This window comes from Agrilus planipennis, unplaced genomic scaffold (assembly GCF_000699045.2).
Source record: "Agrilus planipennis isolate EAB-ADULT unplaced genomic scaffold, Apla_2.0 scaffold302, whole genome shotgun sequence".
Taxonomy (NCBI): Eukaryota; Metazoa; Arthropoda; class Insecta; order Coleoptera; family Buprestidae; genus Agrilus; species Agrilus planipennis.
The window spans coordinates 177821-195487 of NW_020439071.1; the positions used below are offsets into that span (position 1 = coordinate 177821).

The 17667-nt window shown below is 34.9% G+C and overlaps 1 protein-coding gene across 6 annotated transcripts in view; it reads left to right on the forward strand.

The window, feature by feature from the left end:
• Positions 1 to 17667, forward strand: part of LOC108742700 (connectin) — a 197659-nt gene that overhangs the window by 161749 nt on the left and 18243 nt on the right. For all 6 annotated transcript variants that reach the window (XR_003231624.1, XR_003231623.1, XR_003231627.1 and 3 more), the window contains 2 exons: positions 83 to 245; positions 471 to 717. Coding sequence is in view for 1 of the 6 variants with exons in the window: in XM_025977147.1 (XP_025832932.1) it covers positions 83 to 245; positions 471 to 717 (410 nt within the window). In the remaining 5 variants the exon portion in view is untranslated. The remainder of the gene's footprint in view (positions 1 to 82; positions 246 to 470; positions 718 to 17667) is intronic.

Consider the following 17667-nt stretch of genomic DNA (forward strand, 5'->3'; position numbering starts at 1 on the left):
CTTCCAACTTCAACTCTTGATGTCTGAGAACCTATCTCGTCTATTATATAAATTAGTTATCAATTTTTCTGTTGTGTTCCAGATATCTGTCTCACCTTGTAGAACTGGAAATGAAGGATAATTTTATTACTGTACTTACGAAAGACACATTTACCGGTTTAAGTGAACTAAAACGATTGGATTTAAGTTTCAACAATATCAGCAGGCTTGGCGATCTAACCTTCGCAGAATTGTGGGTTCTTGAGGTAAGTAAAAATGGAATAGTTTTATGAAAATTTACGTAGAGACTTAAACAACCTGCGATAATAACAAAATTCTGTCAATATAGCATTGTTACAAAAATAAAAATTTATATGTGGTTTGGTCAGCCTGTAGGTGAAAATTTAATGCTTTTACTACGAAAAGGATAAGCAAACTATGTATTTTTTAATTTTTAAAGGTCCGAAGAAATATTGTCCTTTTTTTTACAGGAATTGATTTTGGAAAGAAACGATATCGAGTTTATTTCGGACAGGGCTTTTGCAGGATTGACTCATCTTAGAAAATTGGATTTGGGCCACAACAACCTGACAACGTTGGTTAACAACGTTTTCGATGGAATTCCAGCCATTTACTTCCTTGATCTTCGATACAACCATTTGCAAACGATAACATTCGAGAATGCTCGACCCATAATGCACAACCTTCGTAACAGGACCACCTACTTCTACATACAGGGTGAGTTATTTTATATTAACGTTATTTTTATTCATTCTATAACCACCTACGACAAAAAAGGATTATAAGTTTTACTAGTCACATAGTAATGACCACAATACCATTTGCTAGGATTCTCTCTAAAGTAATCCTCTTCAAACGAGGACCTACCTGTTATACATACGTATGTTAAATGTTCTTAATGAACATTAAACAAAATTGTAATATCTTGAAAGACAACTCTTCATAATTACTAGACCGGAGGGTATACACGTTGTTCTACCCCGTTTGAGTTCCCAAGTTTCTTGTTAATTATTTAATTAACGTCCTTAAAAACTTTGCCTCAACAGGTTTTGCTCGTACCGTTTCAGCTTGTTAACCTTCACAACAAATTTAAACGATTTAAACGTTTAGGGTTGGTGAAGAAACAGGTGAAAACTTTCAGCGGCAACCCGTTTAAATACTTACATTTACATTTTCCGCGTGGGCTTTGAGTTAACAAACTTTCAATCATAACGAGAAATGTTATATTAAATAATTCAAGGAGAGCGACGTTTTAAACTTGCAGCGGTTTGAGCTGCTCCATAAATAAACACCGTAGACACCCTTGGTGAAAAAATATTAAGGCTGTTAGTGTTGCATATGTCTTTTAATGTAAATATTTCATTTAACCAATGCGAAAAGAATAAATAGTTAGCATCAGAATTTCATTTTATAGATTTTTATTCTTGTGAAAAGGCGCTAAAAGAAATGCAAAATCATTTCTGTCAATCCTGTTAAAAACATAAACGTTTTGTTATCAATTTGATATTTAATTATGTCATCAGGTAATTAATCTTAGCTAAATTTTATCTATTTGTTTATATTAAACTTAGTAGATACAGAGATTGTATATTTTTCGTAGATACTTGTAAATTCATAATTATTGTAATGGAAAAACTCCCTGCTCTTGGATATTATCCTCGTTTTTCCTTTAAACCCCAATTATTTGCATAGACTAAACTAGAAGTCGTTTTAACTGTGTATTTCGCGTTGATGGCAGCAATTCATAAATAAAAACAGTCCTTTAGTTTTCCTTTTCGTCAAATGGTGTTAATGTAGCGTAAAAATTTGCATTTTCTGTAAAGCGCACGCTTCCGGTACGTTTTCATTTCGAAGTTGTGAGCAAAAACAGTCAGTTTGCATTCCAAACAGTTTCTGGTTTTGTCGACGGATACAATGTCGTGTTTGTTTACTCGTCGAGAGCCATTACAGCGGGATTAACTTCATGGACATTTGATTATTTACACGACATTGTTAAACAAACGTGCAAACAATTTGCCTTCACGCAGGATAAGTGCCTAATACGTACAAAAACGAAGATTTTGCAAAAGCTTTTTTCAGTTTTCAGTATAAGTCTTGTGTGCCGAATCTTTGGAAATAAGGATACACAAGGATGTTTTTATAAAATTTATTGTCACAAGAATATTGTTTCGGCCGACGCGGCCATTATCATGAGTATAACTGGATTACAGTAATCCAGGACTTTTTGAGACGTAAAAGGCTATTTAGAGAGATATTCGGAACAGAAAACAGGAGTGGATAAGAGAAGCATAAGAAGGCCAATATTACTCAAGGATATGAAATGTTGTAGTTTTCGGGAAATGCAAAGATTAAACGTGAATTTCTTTTTTTTTCGTAATACAGTAATGAACTTTTTGAAGAGAGCAGTATCTTTTTGTCAGTAATATGAAATAGTAGTTATCACCAACATTTCTATAGATGGCGATGTACTTAATGAAATTTAATACAGTTTCACTATTATTCAAAAAAGAGCTTATTTTTCTATACGTGCATATTTTAATATACGTATATATGTCAAACTTTCTAAACAAAATTGCATTTTGTGTTCTCTGGAAAATTTTCGGTAGATTGCCGTGCATTCGCATGTTGTTAAACGGTAAACTGCGAAAACTTTAGTTAATTTCATCACGTTACGTCGTCATTGTCGTTATCCTTTAGCTTCATTAAAACTATTCGAGTTTAAGCTGGGAGTTGAGAGTTTTCGAAGAAATTATGCAAAATTATGCATTGTTTACGAAAATCAGAAGCTTCGTACGCACTAACTGTCAGTCACTTATGCTACAGCTCTTTCAGACTTTGTAGAAATCATTAGAACGTTCATAATTTATTTCCTACGAATTCGTGCTTGTTTAACTATATTAAGTAAAACTTAAGTTGGAGTGATGCCACTGAAAAACAAAATTAGTAGTCGTATGTCAAATAAATGCTGTTAGTTTTATACAACACGATTGTAGCGTTGTCTACAGCTTCCAATTTTGTTACAAAATGTTACTAAATAATCTTATAGTTATCCTTTGTATTTATAAATCAAATGGCAATCATTGTTTCACTGAAATATTCAATTGATAAGTAATTGCAATTACGTACAAATCTGTAAGATGTACTTAACTTCTTTGATTTCTAACAGTCACATAAAAGCCAATTATTTTAAATGTCACCCTCTGCAGTAAAATTCGTGAAATTTTTTACAAGTAATGGCTAAAAAGTAAAACGAAAATAGAAGACGAAGAACTCTTGAAGGAAATAAGTTCAATCTAAGTGTCGTTTGCTAGCTCGCAGTTTCTATACTATGAAAGATTTACCACAATCATGTAATAGTTAGGAGTGTAGGTTTTCTGCAGTGTTTCGTTTGCCAAGAGGGCGCTGTCGAGAAAGCCACAACCGGAAGTGTCCTTCCCATTTGACACACATAAATTTTCGTAGCTGCGTTCTTCAACTAACCCGCTGAAATTATACCGGCATTCCGGGTATTCATTAAAAATTCGGGAAAGAAGCCAAATAAAGAAAATGAAGTATTGGAAGGAAATCCTAAATTAAATTCCTTTTCTACAGGTCGGTAATGCTACTGCTTGAAATTGACTACCTTTCGGTCTGAGACCGCAGAGGAAATTCCATTTTGTATGCAAATTTGTTCCTTTGAAAAAGTGCCACGCTCGTAATCACTTCTTTTCAGAGGGCCTCTCGATACCTTAGACTCTATTCTCCGGTTTAATTTAATGCGAATCGGTTTCCATCAAACTCGACTTTATTAGATATTATAACCGTTCGAATATCTTTGCGTAAATAGCATCCATCGGAGAAGGAGACCTTTAAAATGAAACATGACAGCGTCGTTTCTTTTTTAAGATTTTTGCTCTTCAAATTGAATTTCGTAAAAATGAAAGTTGGAAAAGAAATTGGTTTCCCATTTCGTTTATAACCGATACCTGTCCATTTATACGATCAGTGGCAGAACCACGACGTATATAAGTTTTCCTATGTTTTTCAGCTTCATGCCGATATAGAGATAGGTTTCTAAAGTTTAATTGTTTATGTGGTTAATCATTTCTTGACACGCATTTAGGACATCAACACGAGCTAAGACGCGGGTAAAAGCTTGTAATTACTGAAATTCTCCATCATTTTCAAATTCCTTTCTTGCATTAATCCTGCCATATCCACGTTGTGATAGTACATTCGGTAGGGAGCTGATCGTAAAATTAGCTTGGATACGTGCAATGTGCTGAAAGTTACAGATTTCGAAGTTCATTTCATAATTGCATAGAAAGCTCGCTTAATATTCCGAAGATTTACCCAAATTCCGAATAACAACGTCGAATAACTTTTCATATTCCATTTTGGCTTACTCAAATCCGCAGGTTCATTGAGTTTAGCGATGATAGTAATAAACGTAAGCTGTGGTAACAAAAGTTCAATATTGTTTGAGTGCATATGTCATACATAAGTTAACAGATTACAAAAATTCTTCTAAAATCTGTTGCATGAATACAAATGCACACCAGTCAGTTATAGAAACGGTAAATTGTGTTATTATCTTCTAATAAATTCTTGCAAAATGAGGACCAAACATAGCTAACTATGTTGGCGTCGGTACGTTGTAGATGTACATCTAGCTAAACGATTCCTTCAGGACTAGTTTTGAATAACAGATCTCGTTATCTTGTTCAAATCGAAACAATCTCATCATTCTTTTTCCGCAAAGCGCCGCGGTGGTACGCGAAGGTCGAACGCTATGGTACACGTATTAAATAAATTTTATGGCGGTTCGTTTTGAGCGTAGCATTTTCGGGCGGTAATGTAATGTGAATAATTTATGAATGATTACATACCGCGGATGTCGTCGCAAGCGACGGTATCATGTCGGGGCTGAAGAAACTTCCCATCCAATTTGATAACGACGACGATGAGACAAGCTGCCGGCGATGCGACGCTGCATCCAAAACCACCCCCCAAGTTTCAATATTCGTACGCGATGCACGCGGAAGTTTTAATGAAATGAGCAAGGAATCGTAAGCGCCCGTCGTCCCCCTGCTGCCGCCGTAATATCCTTCTAACCGACGCGACGACGGCCGACGTATGCGACGGCAGCGCTCATATGAATGTGGCGGTGATCGTTCATGAAACCGTAATTTACTAGGTATACATTTCCTTGACTTTTCGACGAGCCCGATGCAGTTTATGTATGTTTCGCGAACAAGATGATCTCTGCAATTAAATGATAAACAAATATGGGAGTTATGAATCCGCTATCTACCCACATCGCCTTTGAACGTGTATATGTACCTAAGTACAGTCTAATTAGAAACACTAGTATATACCATTTAGTTTAAATAAAAGCATCTAATTATCATCATTTAAAGACGAGAGATTAAATAACAAAACTTTGTGTTTCTTTGTTTATGGATTTTCTTCAAGTTAAAGCCGAAAATATTCAATATCAAAACATATTTTTTCAAGGAAATTATTATTTAGTAGTTGCCGAGATATCATTTGTTCGCCACTCGAGATAAAACTGTTCAGTCTCTCAGAGTCTCTAAAAGCGAGACTCGAGTCTCCGTCTCTCATCGAGTCTCTGTGGTGTCGTCGAGAGACTGTCAAAAAAACTGTTTAGCGTCTCTGAACGGGAGACTCGAATCTCTGAACGAGAGACTTGAATCTCTCAATAAATGTTGTCTCGATAGACGTGGTTAAAATTTTCTAAGTTCAACATATTTCAGAGAACCCAGTCTTTCTACGAGAGACTCGAGCCTCTCAATTTTTCAGTTTTATTCATTTAGTCTGTTTGTGAGAGACTCAAACCTCTTAATTAACAATTTTATCGTTCGAGTTTCTCATACAGAGACTGTGAGAGATCCATAAAAACACCTAGGCAATAACTGAGAGACTGTGAAAGACTGCGAGAGACGCTCTCAGAGGCGCTGAAAGACTGGAGAGAGACTGAAAATTTTTGTCTAGGGTAAACATTGGCTTCAGGAATCCTATTTTTCTAAGTACCTACCACAATTTTTAGATAAATCATAATTAATATCAAAAAACAATATTAGTATTAGCCCTGAAGATAATATAAAGCACAAATTTGTTAAAATAACAACAAATATTATTTTTCGTCAATATTTGTACCACAATCCCCTTACTAATTTCAACTTGATGAACTACGTACTATTGGTAAAATATAGCCCTAAGATGTTGTTTGGTGTAACCCTTTCTGATAATTTTGCACTTGACCTAATACGTTCCTACATTTAATGAAGTGATGGGCGAACTTTTTTTTGACTGAATGCGTAGTTGCTAGATGATTGGGCAGTTAATTATCCCAAAGCTGTCATGCAGTTGTGTGCACGTCCACGTCCACGTCCCTTTATGGTAAAAAGCTTTCAGACGCTTTTATCCCAGCTAGAAGGATTCGCCGCGATCATTAATATGCTGCAGGCTTTCTTCATTTATTACCTTTTGCTGCATTAGCAGAGCGCTGCGTACAACTACACGTATAGAGACGTTCGTTGGTTGGAACAACAAGTAGCTAGATGTAATCCTGTAAAAATAAATGTTCCGTAAAATGACAGTCCAAGTAGCGGCGACATACCGCTTTCAATTCTTCTAAAAAGAGCATCTGTCGCCTGCCTGCGCCTCAAAAAGTGCAGAGCGAAGCAGTCGCAGAGTAGCTTGGGATCGGGAGGATGGAAGGATATATTCTCTATGCCGCTGGGTCGCTGGCGTTTCCATTCCCGAATGAAATGTTACTTTTTGAACGACGCAATGTCTTCTTTAAATCCTCGTGGTGTTCCGCTGACGCACGAGACGTGTTGACAATTTTCGCCGTGTTATTTTATGTACTATTAGCGAGCAACCGTTGCGAGAAAGGTCCCATTTGAAAATAAATTGTCTCAGAAAATTAAGTTCAACCCAAATGCAACTAAACTGTTAAATAGGGAAGTGACATGCACGCCAACTACCTCCCCAGAGTAATATCTTAAGCGCAAAGAAAGTGCCAGATGCAGCTGCTAGAGTTCTATCGTAGAAGTTGTCCAAAAAAATTGATCTTTGCTGCTTCAGTTATTGATCTTGTGTATCGTTTTAGCATCAGGATTTGTATTATCATTTGTGCAAATAAATTTTATAAAATTTGCTTCTTGTAACGGTTTAAACAGATTTGCTTCAATCTGGAAAACTGGGATTTATTTGCGTTCGAAAAATTTAAATATTGTGGTCATTTTTGGCGTATCTAGAAATAATTTTCAATCAAGAATTCTACGTGTTAAGGTCTGTTGTTATCGATGGTCCCAAACATTATTTTCAATTGTAATTACAATAAATGAGCGACTATGTATGTCGTATACTAAGGCATGTTTTAGTGAAATTGAGAAATAAAGAAAGTTTAATTTTTGGCACATTTAAAAGTCGTATTTTGTAGCTATTCAACAGAAATTTATTCATTAAAATTTGCTTTTTTGCGGGACCCTATTTTTGGTGCAATTCAAAACTTTACCTACCATTATATCTAAACAAATACTTGTTTTTTATTGGATTATGAAATGAGAAGTTAATTTTTGTTATAAATTAACGCCACTTTAAATTTTGTAGCTGCAGCTAGCTTATATTGTATTGTAATTTTATTATTATTATTATTACTTTAAAATTGTTGGTAACCGCGAGTTTTAGTTCCAAAACTCTCCGTACCACGGTTGTCGATTGCGCCAGCAGTCTTTTAATTCTGCCTCTGCTGACCTTGTTCTCACATATCTACTTAACTGGAAAATTCCGCAGTTCTTTATTGTTTTCGGGCGTTAATGTATTCATGTAAAATCGTTTTCGGAAAATTGCAATTTTTCCAGTTCGGGTAGCAAAATATATAGTGAAATCGGTAGTGAAATATGCAGTGATATCAATATTTATATTTACTAAAGTCGTGTAAACATTTTATTCATTCTAAAGTATGTTGTTAATAAAAACAACATTTGTCGTTGTCGAGCTAGAATGTGTTACCCATGGATAAAACCAATGCAGTGTATTGTGTAATATGAAATAAGAATACCCAATAATGGATTAAAACTACTTTCCGGTGAGTTTTTGCCATTTGCTCTTTGTTACCATATATCGGTGATTTAGCTAGAGTTTTGAAGTTTTTCTCTTAATAAGGGACATTTTAAGTTATTCTTAAACTATTTCAATAGTTTCCGATGAGTTTATGTAAAATTTTAAGCATATTAAATCAATTTATTTGAAATAAGCAGTTATAATTGTTTAGTTATAAATTCCTTCTACAATTGTTTTCAAAACTATAATTACAGTGCATTTTGTACAGAAGAGTGCTCATATTTTTAAATGTTTGGGTTTAAAAAGTAAAAACGAGCGTTACTGTTCACCGCTATTTTCCGCGTTAGAACGATATATAAGGCAGGCTCATTAGTCATTCCAGCGGTAATACGGTCGCAGATCGTAGGTTGACTGCCTAGACGCTGAGTGAGGGTACCTATAGCAAAGCGTTATTAGGTGGAATAGGCCAAACGGGCGACTGTAAGTCCGGCGTTGTATTACCCCCGTATTTTCCACTGTTCCAGTTATCGGTTAATCGTCGAGTCCGACTTCTCAGGTATCCTCTATCACGAAGAGTTCGTGGTGGAGCTGGGAGGCGGATTTCGGCGTTTAACTGGTAGCTGGGGGAATGTTAAATGCGGGTTTTTTGCACTTTTTCGCAATAATTTTTATAGGGAAAATAAATAAAACAAAATCAAAAAAATGACAATGATTTTATTTTTTTGGCTTTAATAAAAATTAAAATTCAGGAACCTAAGGATAAATTCAAACTTTTGTTGAATTAAAAGATTTTTTATTCTTGCAATACTATCAACCTAATTTGTGTAGAAGTTTTTATTCTTTTAATGTTTCATCAGGTGGGTTAAAAATAAATCAAATCGGTTATTTCTTTAAAGAACAGATGATCGAATTGTCAATTCTTTGTGCTACTACGTAATTGTGCAACATTTTCAGTGATAACAATTTTAAACCTTCTTGTTTTGACCCCTCGAGGTACTTGACATGCACCTTTTTGTGCTCGTTAGTTCTAACAACCCTATTGAATCAATTGCATCCCCTGTGGATATGTTTTCCTGTCTAGTATATAGACTTCCTGACGTAATTATAGGCACTGTCCCTTTGAAAAATTCGCTTGGCAGTTTTTTCGACTGAAAGTGTTTACTGTGTAAATAAAGGGTGAATAAATTAACTCACTGCGTTTGCAAGTAGTGCTACGGAGTTTGTTTACTCTATGTGCATACTGGAACATTTGGATGTGCTTGCTGGATTCAAAGGACTTAAATTCCCAAATTGTCCGTTCCGTGAAAATCCATAGATAAAGGATTATTGATTTATGTAAATGAGTTTTGTCAGTAATAGTTAGTTTAGTTATTTATGTAAGTTTATCTTATAAGAAATTAGCTTTCAAAAGAAAATTTTGTTATATTGTTAGGAACTTTATATTTTATAGAACTTTTCGCAGCTTGCACACTGTCGCTTAAATATCATCATCAAGACGATTAACTACTTAATTTTTAAAAGCTTTGTCTACAAAAGAACACTAATTATGCACTACAGCCTTTGACAAATTTAATCATTTAAAATCCATACTACAATTAGCTTATTATTAAGAAAAACCAAACACACTGTCAATCTTTTTTGTATTTTAACCGACGAGATGGTAACTAATGATATCAAAATTTGTTTTTGCGTTGGAAATTTACTAGCCTATACATTTTCGCGATTTTATGGGTGAAAATTTCATTAGCGTTTATACAGGGGTCGTAATAATCACTGATTGAATGTAAATTAAAACCTCCATAAGCTTGACGTGTTATTTAAAAGCGTGTCGTATGATAAAAATTGCTTTGCTACAACGTCTCTACCAGATCCTCGGCTTTTTTCATTTTGCATATGCGATACCTTCACGCCAAATATCGTCCCGGAAATTGGCTATTCCCCTATATAAGCCTCTATAAATTGCTTGTCGTTCAAAACATGTTTACCAACGTAAAAAATAGAGAAGCAGGCCCGAGTCGTTGATACACGCTTGTGTTAACGATATTCTATCTCCTTAATGTAAAGAAGAAAACAAGACAGTTAAGAAATCACTTTCCTATTTTAACAGAAGCCATGCAAAATCTGTGTTTCTCTTATTAATCAATTTAACTGATGACGAATTGGGTCAGAAGCTGGTCACGTAACCAGAAATTCCGCATTTAAAATTTTTATGAAGATAAATTGTTGGAAAGATTAGAAAAGAGGGTCTTCTGTCTTTTTGATGCCGTTCGCGTCACGGTAATTGGGGTGTTCGTAGGCACTGCGGACGTCCCCTCGCATAAATATCTGGAAAAGCAACACAGCAAGACATTAGAAGAGGCCATCGAGATAATATCAGTCAAGCTGGAAAATCTCGGCGGTTGCGGTTTTCGCCTGGCCGACTCGCACGCTTACTTCTTACCTAACGCAACTGAATTTAATCCTAATTTATGGTCTGGCCTCTTCTCCTAACTGAGAAAGGCAACAGATGCGGTGGGTGCGAACGGACGAAATTGTAAGCAGCCAAATGGGAGAGGAATTAAATCGGTATCGTGCTCACTTAATGAAATTGTTGTTCGAATCATGGATAGGTAGGTATACCTTCCACAAAATACCTCTCCACGTCCTGTGGTGTGAGAGGTAATTATCCCTTAAGCTTTAAGTGGTCGTGTTCATGTAGGTCTGTCTCTGTCTTGCTCATGTTCGTAAAGGAGTAATTCGTTATTAAAGGGAATACACTATTGTTACTTGCAATTTCTTTACAGCACCGGTATTTAAGTAAGAGAGTAAGATAATCATTACAGGAACAAAAAGGATGACATTGATAAGAAACGGACTGATTAGCTGTACAAGCTAATGCTTGTCCTTATTTTAGAATTTAAGTCTCTTTCATTTATTAACGATAATCCTGCCAGGGTAAAGATGTGTATCTTAAGGTTTATTTTTAAATCTCGACAGAAAATTCGTGGAAAAGAAAATTAGCAAAAGTAGAGTTTATACTCCAAAACTAACAAAGCGATTTTCAGTGTCTGCTAGGAGTAGAATAGAATAAATTCACCTAATTGAAATGTCTCAACACTGTGAGTGCCAATTCAGTTCCTCTCTAAATTTCGAGGGTATTTTTTCAAGGATAATTTTAAGGACTTTATGATTTTCTGTATTTATTTGTAGAATTAAACAGTCATACCTACTACAGAACCTCTTTACTTATAATTCAGACATAATAATATCGATTGTAGCCACTAATATAGGAATAAACCCAAAACGCAAAAGTTCATTGAAACTGTTAGTATAGTTAGAACTGATACTGACACTAAACAGTAAGCACTTAGTAAAGGAAATATTGAATATATTAATATTGAAATTACGAAGTAAATTAATGTTAACAGCTAACTTTTTTGGAGATTTTTCCCCAACAAAAGGTGACGATTTTAAGGATTTTTGAATTGAACTTCAGGGATTAAAAATTTTGAATGTTAACAGCACTACAATGACTAATATATAAAAGGAGTAATATTAAAGTACATTATTTCCTCTATTGTTTATTTTGATAACGTCGACTGCTATGGACTTTATAGTTTTCAGCATTTTAAACCCCAAAAATTGGGCTGTACTGTGCACCATCAGCAGCGTTAATTCATAATATCCTCATTGATTCGTTGACCCCATTTACGTAAATGCAAATCTACAACGTTTGCGCATTTAGAAAGCCTATCGTAATTCGGGTTCGGTCAATTATTAAAATAGTTGCTGAATTTAAAAAGCTTTTCAGGCAAATGTTCATCGTACTGGTTTAGAAACTTTTTTTACGTTTAATGAGGTGGAATATGATGGTAGCTGATGCTGATGTTAATACAACAAAGGTCAATAGAATTTTTAAATTTAATGCTTCCGAGGTACTTTTATGTTTTCTAACTTATTTGAAGTTATTAATTGCCTTTGTTACATCAAACCATTTCGGTAGATAGGTAGGTATATATTTTATGTAGGGAGTTTTGAGCGAATTCTTACGAATATTACAGAAAAACGCAATTAATTCTCTATTCACTATTAACAGAGACTTTAAAAACTCTTTGTAGATAATGACAAAAATTAAAATAGCAATGTAACTCTATATGAACGAAATCGTATTAGATACGTATATGTAGACTATTCTATCATCACTGATATCATCATAAGGTAGTCAGTCCTAGGACTAGATACGCACCTCCACTCTTTCCTATCCTGAGCTAATCTTCGCATTTCCCTAAAACTAGAACAACTACATCCGTAACTATTAGCGAACAGTAACCTAATCTAAGTCTACCTCTACCCCTCCTAACTCCCCTTTCTGCCTGTAATATGTCTCTGACTAGACCTTCATGTCTGAGAAGGTGTCCTACTAACCTATCTCGCCTACTTCTTGTTGACTTCCATAGAGTCGTCTGTTCTCCTATTCTTTCTAATACGTCGTCATTTCTAACCTTCCCTATAGTGATAAGATATCTTGTTATAATGCTCCTACAGGATAAAGCAGTTTTTTTTACAAGACAGCTCATAAAATGTCCTAATTTTTGCTTTAATGTCAACTTTTCTACTTACAACCGTCAATGAATGGATTTGCGGCTGGCTTATTATTCGTCAACTAAAAGTTTCTTAATAAGAACTATGTATCTATATACTGACAGTTCCCTGATATTAGTCTACATACTTGTATGGATCAATTTCGGTTTACATTTATGGTATACTAGCCCAAACGGCTCGAACTTCTGACTGAGAACTTGATGTTGCTTATAAATTTCTGTTTTACACTAAAACACCTCTATTATTGTGACCCTGTTGTTCTCACTATTAATTGTACGTATTGACCTACCTGTGCCTTTTGCTATTATTCGTGCACGCATGACTTCCTCACAGCAATACCGTTTCCTATAATCATTAGGATCTCTGTGCCGTGAAGTTTAATTGTCTACTACATATTACTAAGCCACAATAGTTACAGATGCTTTCAAACGCGGCACCGTTGAAATTGTGAATCGTTTCGTGACTTTCTGTCATGTTACAACTAAACTACCTTGTGAATAAATGCCCGCTTTTGTTTTTCTTCGTTAAGTGTTTGTACTTTGGTGTCGTAACTTTAAGACAACACGCTATTCTACCATAGCTTCCGTGACTCCTTTGTCGATTTTATTTGCAACAAGCAAAAAAACATCCCCTTGTCATTGATAAAAAAGAAGCTCATACCATAAATTGATTTTCACGTTATAAACCGTTCTTTAATTCACCACAATCTTTAATGGAAATGTTAACTTATGTAAGTATAATGACAATTTTAAAAACAGAATAATTGAATAAGGTGTCACCCTAATACTAAATTTTATTTAGTATCTGCTACCATATCTTCTTTGGTTTAGTAATAATTATGAATGTGTAAATTCAGTAATTATTTTTTTTTTATGCCACGTTAACGCGCGTGTACTATACGTATTGACGATTACTATTGCATACACGCAAATTTTCGCGATTATGGGAGATCCAGGGCATTGATTTTGCGGTCTTGTGCGTTGGCTCATCTCCATACTAATCTTCACGTCTGTTGTCGAAACCACGTGATTAATTATGGTGCTGGCACCTATAAATTAAATCGTCTGTGTAGTAGATGGAGGACGATGGCGAGCCGAGAGTGTATGCGGAACTCGGAGGGAAATGTCTTGCCACGCCACATCCTTACAGGTGATTAGTTGAGAGTTTGTTGTCGTCTGATGGAGATAGATACGTTATTATAATAAAATATGATTCGCTCTCTAACTAGCAGCGAAGTGTCAGGATCGTGTTTGAACTGATTGCAACTCTAATAGATTAGCTTAATAATGACGCTGACTAACAAGTTGATGAAAGTGTTAATGATCTTGTAATTTTGAATTACAAATTTATAATCTTCATCTCTGTAAATGCTTATATGAATTTGTGAGGATTTTAAAGTAAATCGACAACATCAGTTTTCAGTTTTAAAGGAATCGATATGGGTCTTGATATTATACATCATCATCATCATCATCATCAACTTTACCGAATTAAAAAAGCAGGAAGCTCTAGATAGATTTTGGTGTGTGCCTATCTAAGGAAATCGTATAGTCGAAATTAGTGGTAATTAACGAATGATGTAAATTTATTGAAACTGCCTTTAATTAATTATTGTAGATTTATCTTTGTAGGAGCTTTTTATTGTTGAAAGCTCGTAGGTAGTTGTGCATTTTGCGTCGGGATTACTTCGGCACAGATCATAACAAGGGTTGGTTAGAGACTGACGTCTAATCTTCGCATTTCTCGAAAACTAGAGCAATCTAATACATCTCTATTTGCAACAGTCGAGGACTACCTCTGCCTCTTTAAACTCCTGGATTTGCTTTTATGTCTAAGAAGATGTTCTATCGACGCGTTTCGCCTATTTGTTGTTGACCTTCATAGAGTCTTCCTACTCTTTCTAATACTTCCTCATTCCTAATCCTTTTTGAATGAATGTTTTTAAATATTTTATTTTATTCGGTTATCAATTGATCTCTCTTTCCGACAAAGATTTGTCCTGTACAAATTGATGTCGTGTATTAAAAAAAACAAAGACAAAGGCTTTTTTGGTATTACGATTTATAAATGACGAACGTCATAACCTTAATGTTTTAATTAACCCGTGAGCCGCAGGGTAGTAGCGACGTTAATTAGAGGGTTGTTTCAAGGAATTAACTTTTTCATTACAGTCTGTGATTAACTTTATTCTTTGTTCAGACGGGCGTGTAAAAAGTTAAACAATACAGCTCTGACAAGGCTCTCGGGTTGACCGAGTTCGCTAATAATTTTACTTGATGGGCAAAGCTTTTTATAACGAAAGTTAAGCACTCTAAGGCAATTTTTTATTGGATTTTATACAAAAAAGGTTATAACTAGAACAACAACAGTTATACGGTTATAAAAGTTTTATTAACGTTGTTGTGTTTTAAATGGTCCGTAGGGGGTCGTTGGATCTCTCGTCCTGTTTGAATACATTAAAGCTGCATAGTCCAGGTACTTAATTAGGTATACGTTGGGGGACATGTATAAAATACACTTTCTTGTCTAGAACAGTAAACTTTAACGTTATATTATTTTGTACTTTACTTTAAGTAATTTATTTTATACAAAAAGACACTGAATACACTTTAGTTATCTGATAATCAGTTATAAATATATCACTGTAGCTTTACACTCTTTAGTCTCAGGTACCAAATGTAGGTTTTTCATATGGTCATGGTGTATTCTGAAGTTCGCAAGTTCCTTGCGCATATCTCTTGGCTGGCAGACTTCAAGTGTGTATCTCAAGGACGCCGCCAATATCGATCGCCTGCGGCATTTGTTCAAGCCAATATTAAGTTTATAAATTGCAGATTTTGTTCATTCTAAAGGCATTTCATCTAAATCGAGCCGTTTGCTGAAACACATTGATTCATAAGATCTTATATTCTTCATTCCACAATTTGTAGTCTATATTTTGAGACTAATCTATTGAATAGCGGTGTATTTAAACTACCGTAATGTTTAGCATCGGTACTTCTAAAGTTTTCTCTGAGACTTTCCTCAAAAGAAATTGTAGTCCTCGTTTTCCGAAGAAAATGACTTAAAAATTAACATTTAAAAAGGATAACCGCCGATTGTCAACTATCTAAACGATCAGACTCCTTAAAACGTTAATCTCATCGTTAAAAGTCATTCGGAGTTTTTTAAACACAACTAACACAATTTCCCCGTAAAATAAGGCGGCAGTCATGAATATAAATACGCCGTATAAAAGGTACGGATCGTGCAGCTTTTCTAGTGTCCTTATTTCTACCGCCTTTCTTTTCGAATTAATTAGAATTTGCATGACAAAGAAGCGAAAAAGAACAGCTGGATGTATAACCCCTAAATCCTTTAGACGCGCCTCACCGAAACTTCTATGTAATATTCATCTGCAAATTAATGCTTGGAAACTGCTTACTATGCACTGTCTGGCTGAATTAAAAGAGCAAGATTAAAAATTTGACATAATTTTAGAAATGCACGTCTTAATCTCACAGGTCTGACACAGAAAACACCTTCTTTTATTATAAATACAAGAATGTTGCAAATATATTAAAATACTTTTGTATTGTTTACATTATTTAATTTATGTATACCGATATGACCAACAAAGAGAAAAAGAAACAGTACCTACCTATCTAAGAGAAATATCACAAACAAACCTACTTAATAGAAGACATTCGAATTTAGTACGCGAAGATTGATAATGTAATTGGAAAATTAGAAAAATACACAAAAGGTGTTCATCAAATTGATCGAAGCGAAGCATTTCATTCGTCGAACTTCTCAATCTGTTTTTTATAAGAAATGCTTTTCCTGGTTCTGGAATTTCGAAGTTTTACTGGGAATGAGTTAAAATCCAGGTTGATAATATTAATATGAATGGATTTCATACATTATCGATTCCTTGACCGAATCAGAAGGTACAATATGTTTGGTAGATTACTTCAATATGTATCTGGCCTTTCTTTCAAACCTATCTTAATCTCATGCTTTGAACTTGAATTCCCTGCTAGTTTCCTTGCACTGCAAGCGACATCAAAAGGAATGCATTAGGTCCTTACAAGGAATCTTGAGGGTACACGGTGATGTAAAGCGATTTGTATTACTTTATCCTTAAAAAGGATTTACACTAAATTTATTTTACGTCCTCGTTTTCATTTACCACGAATCGGTACACAAAATCAGTCAATATGTATACCTAATAAGTAAATAAATTTGGTACGCGTTGTAATTTATAATAATCATTCGCATTTCAAACGGAGCGTCAAATTGAAAAGGTGGTACAGGGAAATTACACAGCTAAACCTGCCGTGGGCGTGGATCGTTCTGTCAACCCTGCATTAATTTATTATTAATCATGGGGAAGCGAGCGTGTGATGGAATGGGCGTGGCTACCACTCGGAAATTGTTGTCTGCAACTCCTCCTTTAACTCTACAAAAACGGATGTGGAATGAACTTTTACCCTATTAAAGCAAAAGTTTCCAAATCCTATACAAACCCTCATATATGTGATGTTCACAATGTTAGAAAAACGACTGGAACGTCCTACTACAGTCCTTGTAAGTATTGTATAGGACAGGACAATATGAGAGAAAGGACACCCCTCTTGTTTGAAATCGGTTTTCTTAAATAAATTAATAAAATTCAACAGCAATTTGATAAAAATACTAAAAAGGTTTTGTTTCAAGAAAAGAATTTTATCTTGGTTTTAGTCTTGTGCGTTTGATCTTGGTCTTGTTCTTGCTAGTATAAAGACAGTTTTGTATTTTCGCAAAACGAAGACCAAGACTACAAGACCAAGATCAATGTTACTCATCACTAGCAATTTGATACTCTCACTTAAACATCATGCCTTTAGAGTGAACAAAATCTGTAACTTATAAACTTAATATAAGTTTGAAAAAATGCCGCAGGCGATCGATATTCACGGCGTCCTTGAGATACGCACTTGAAGTCTGCCAGCCACTAGATATGCGCAAGGAACTTGCGAACTTCGGAATACA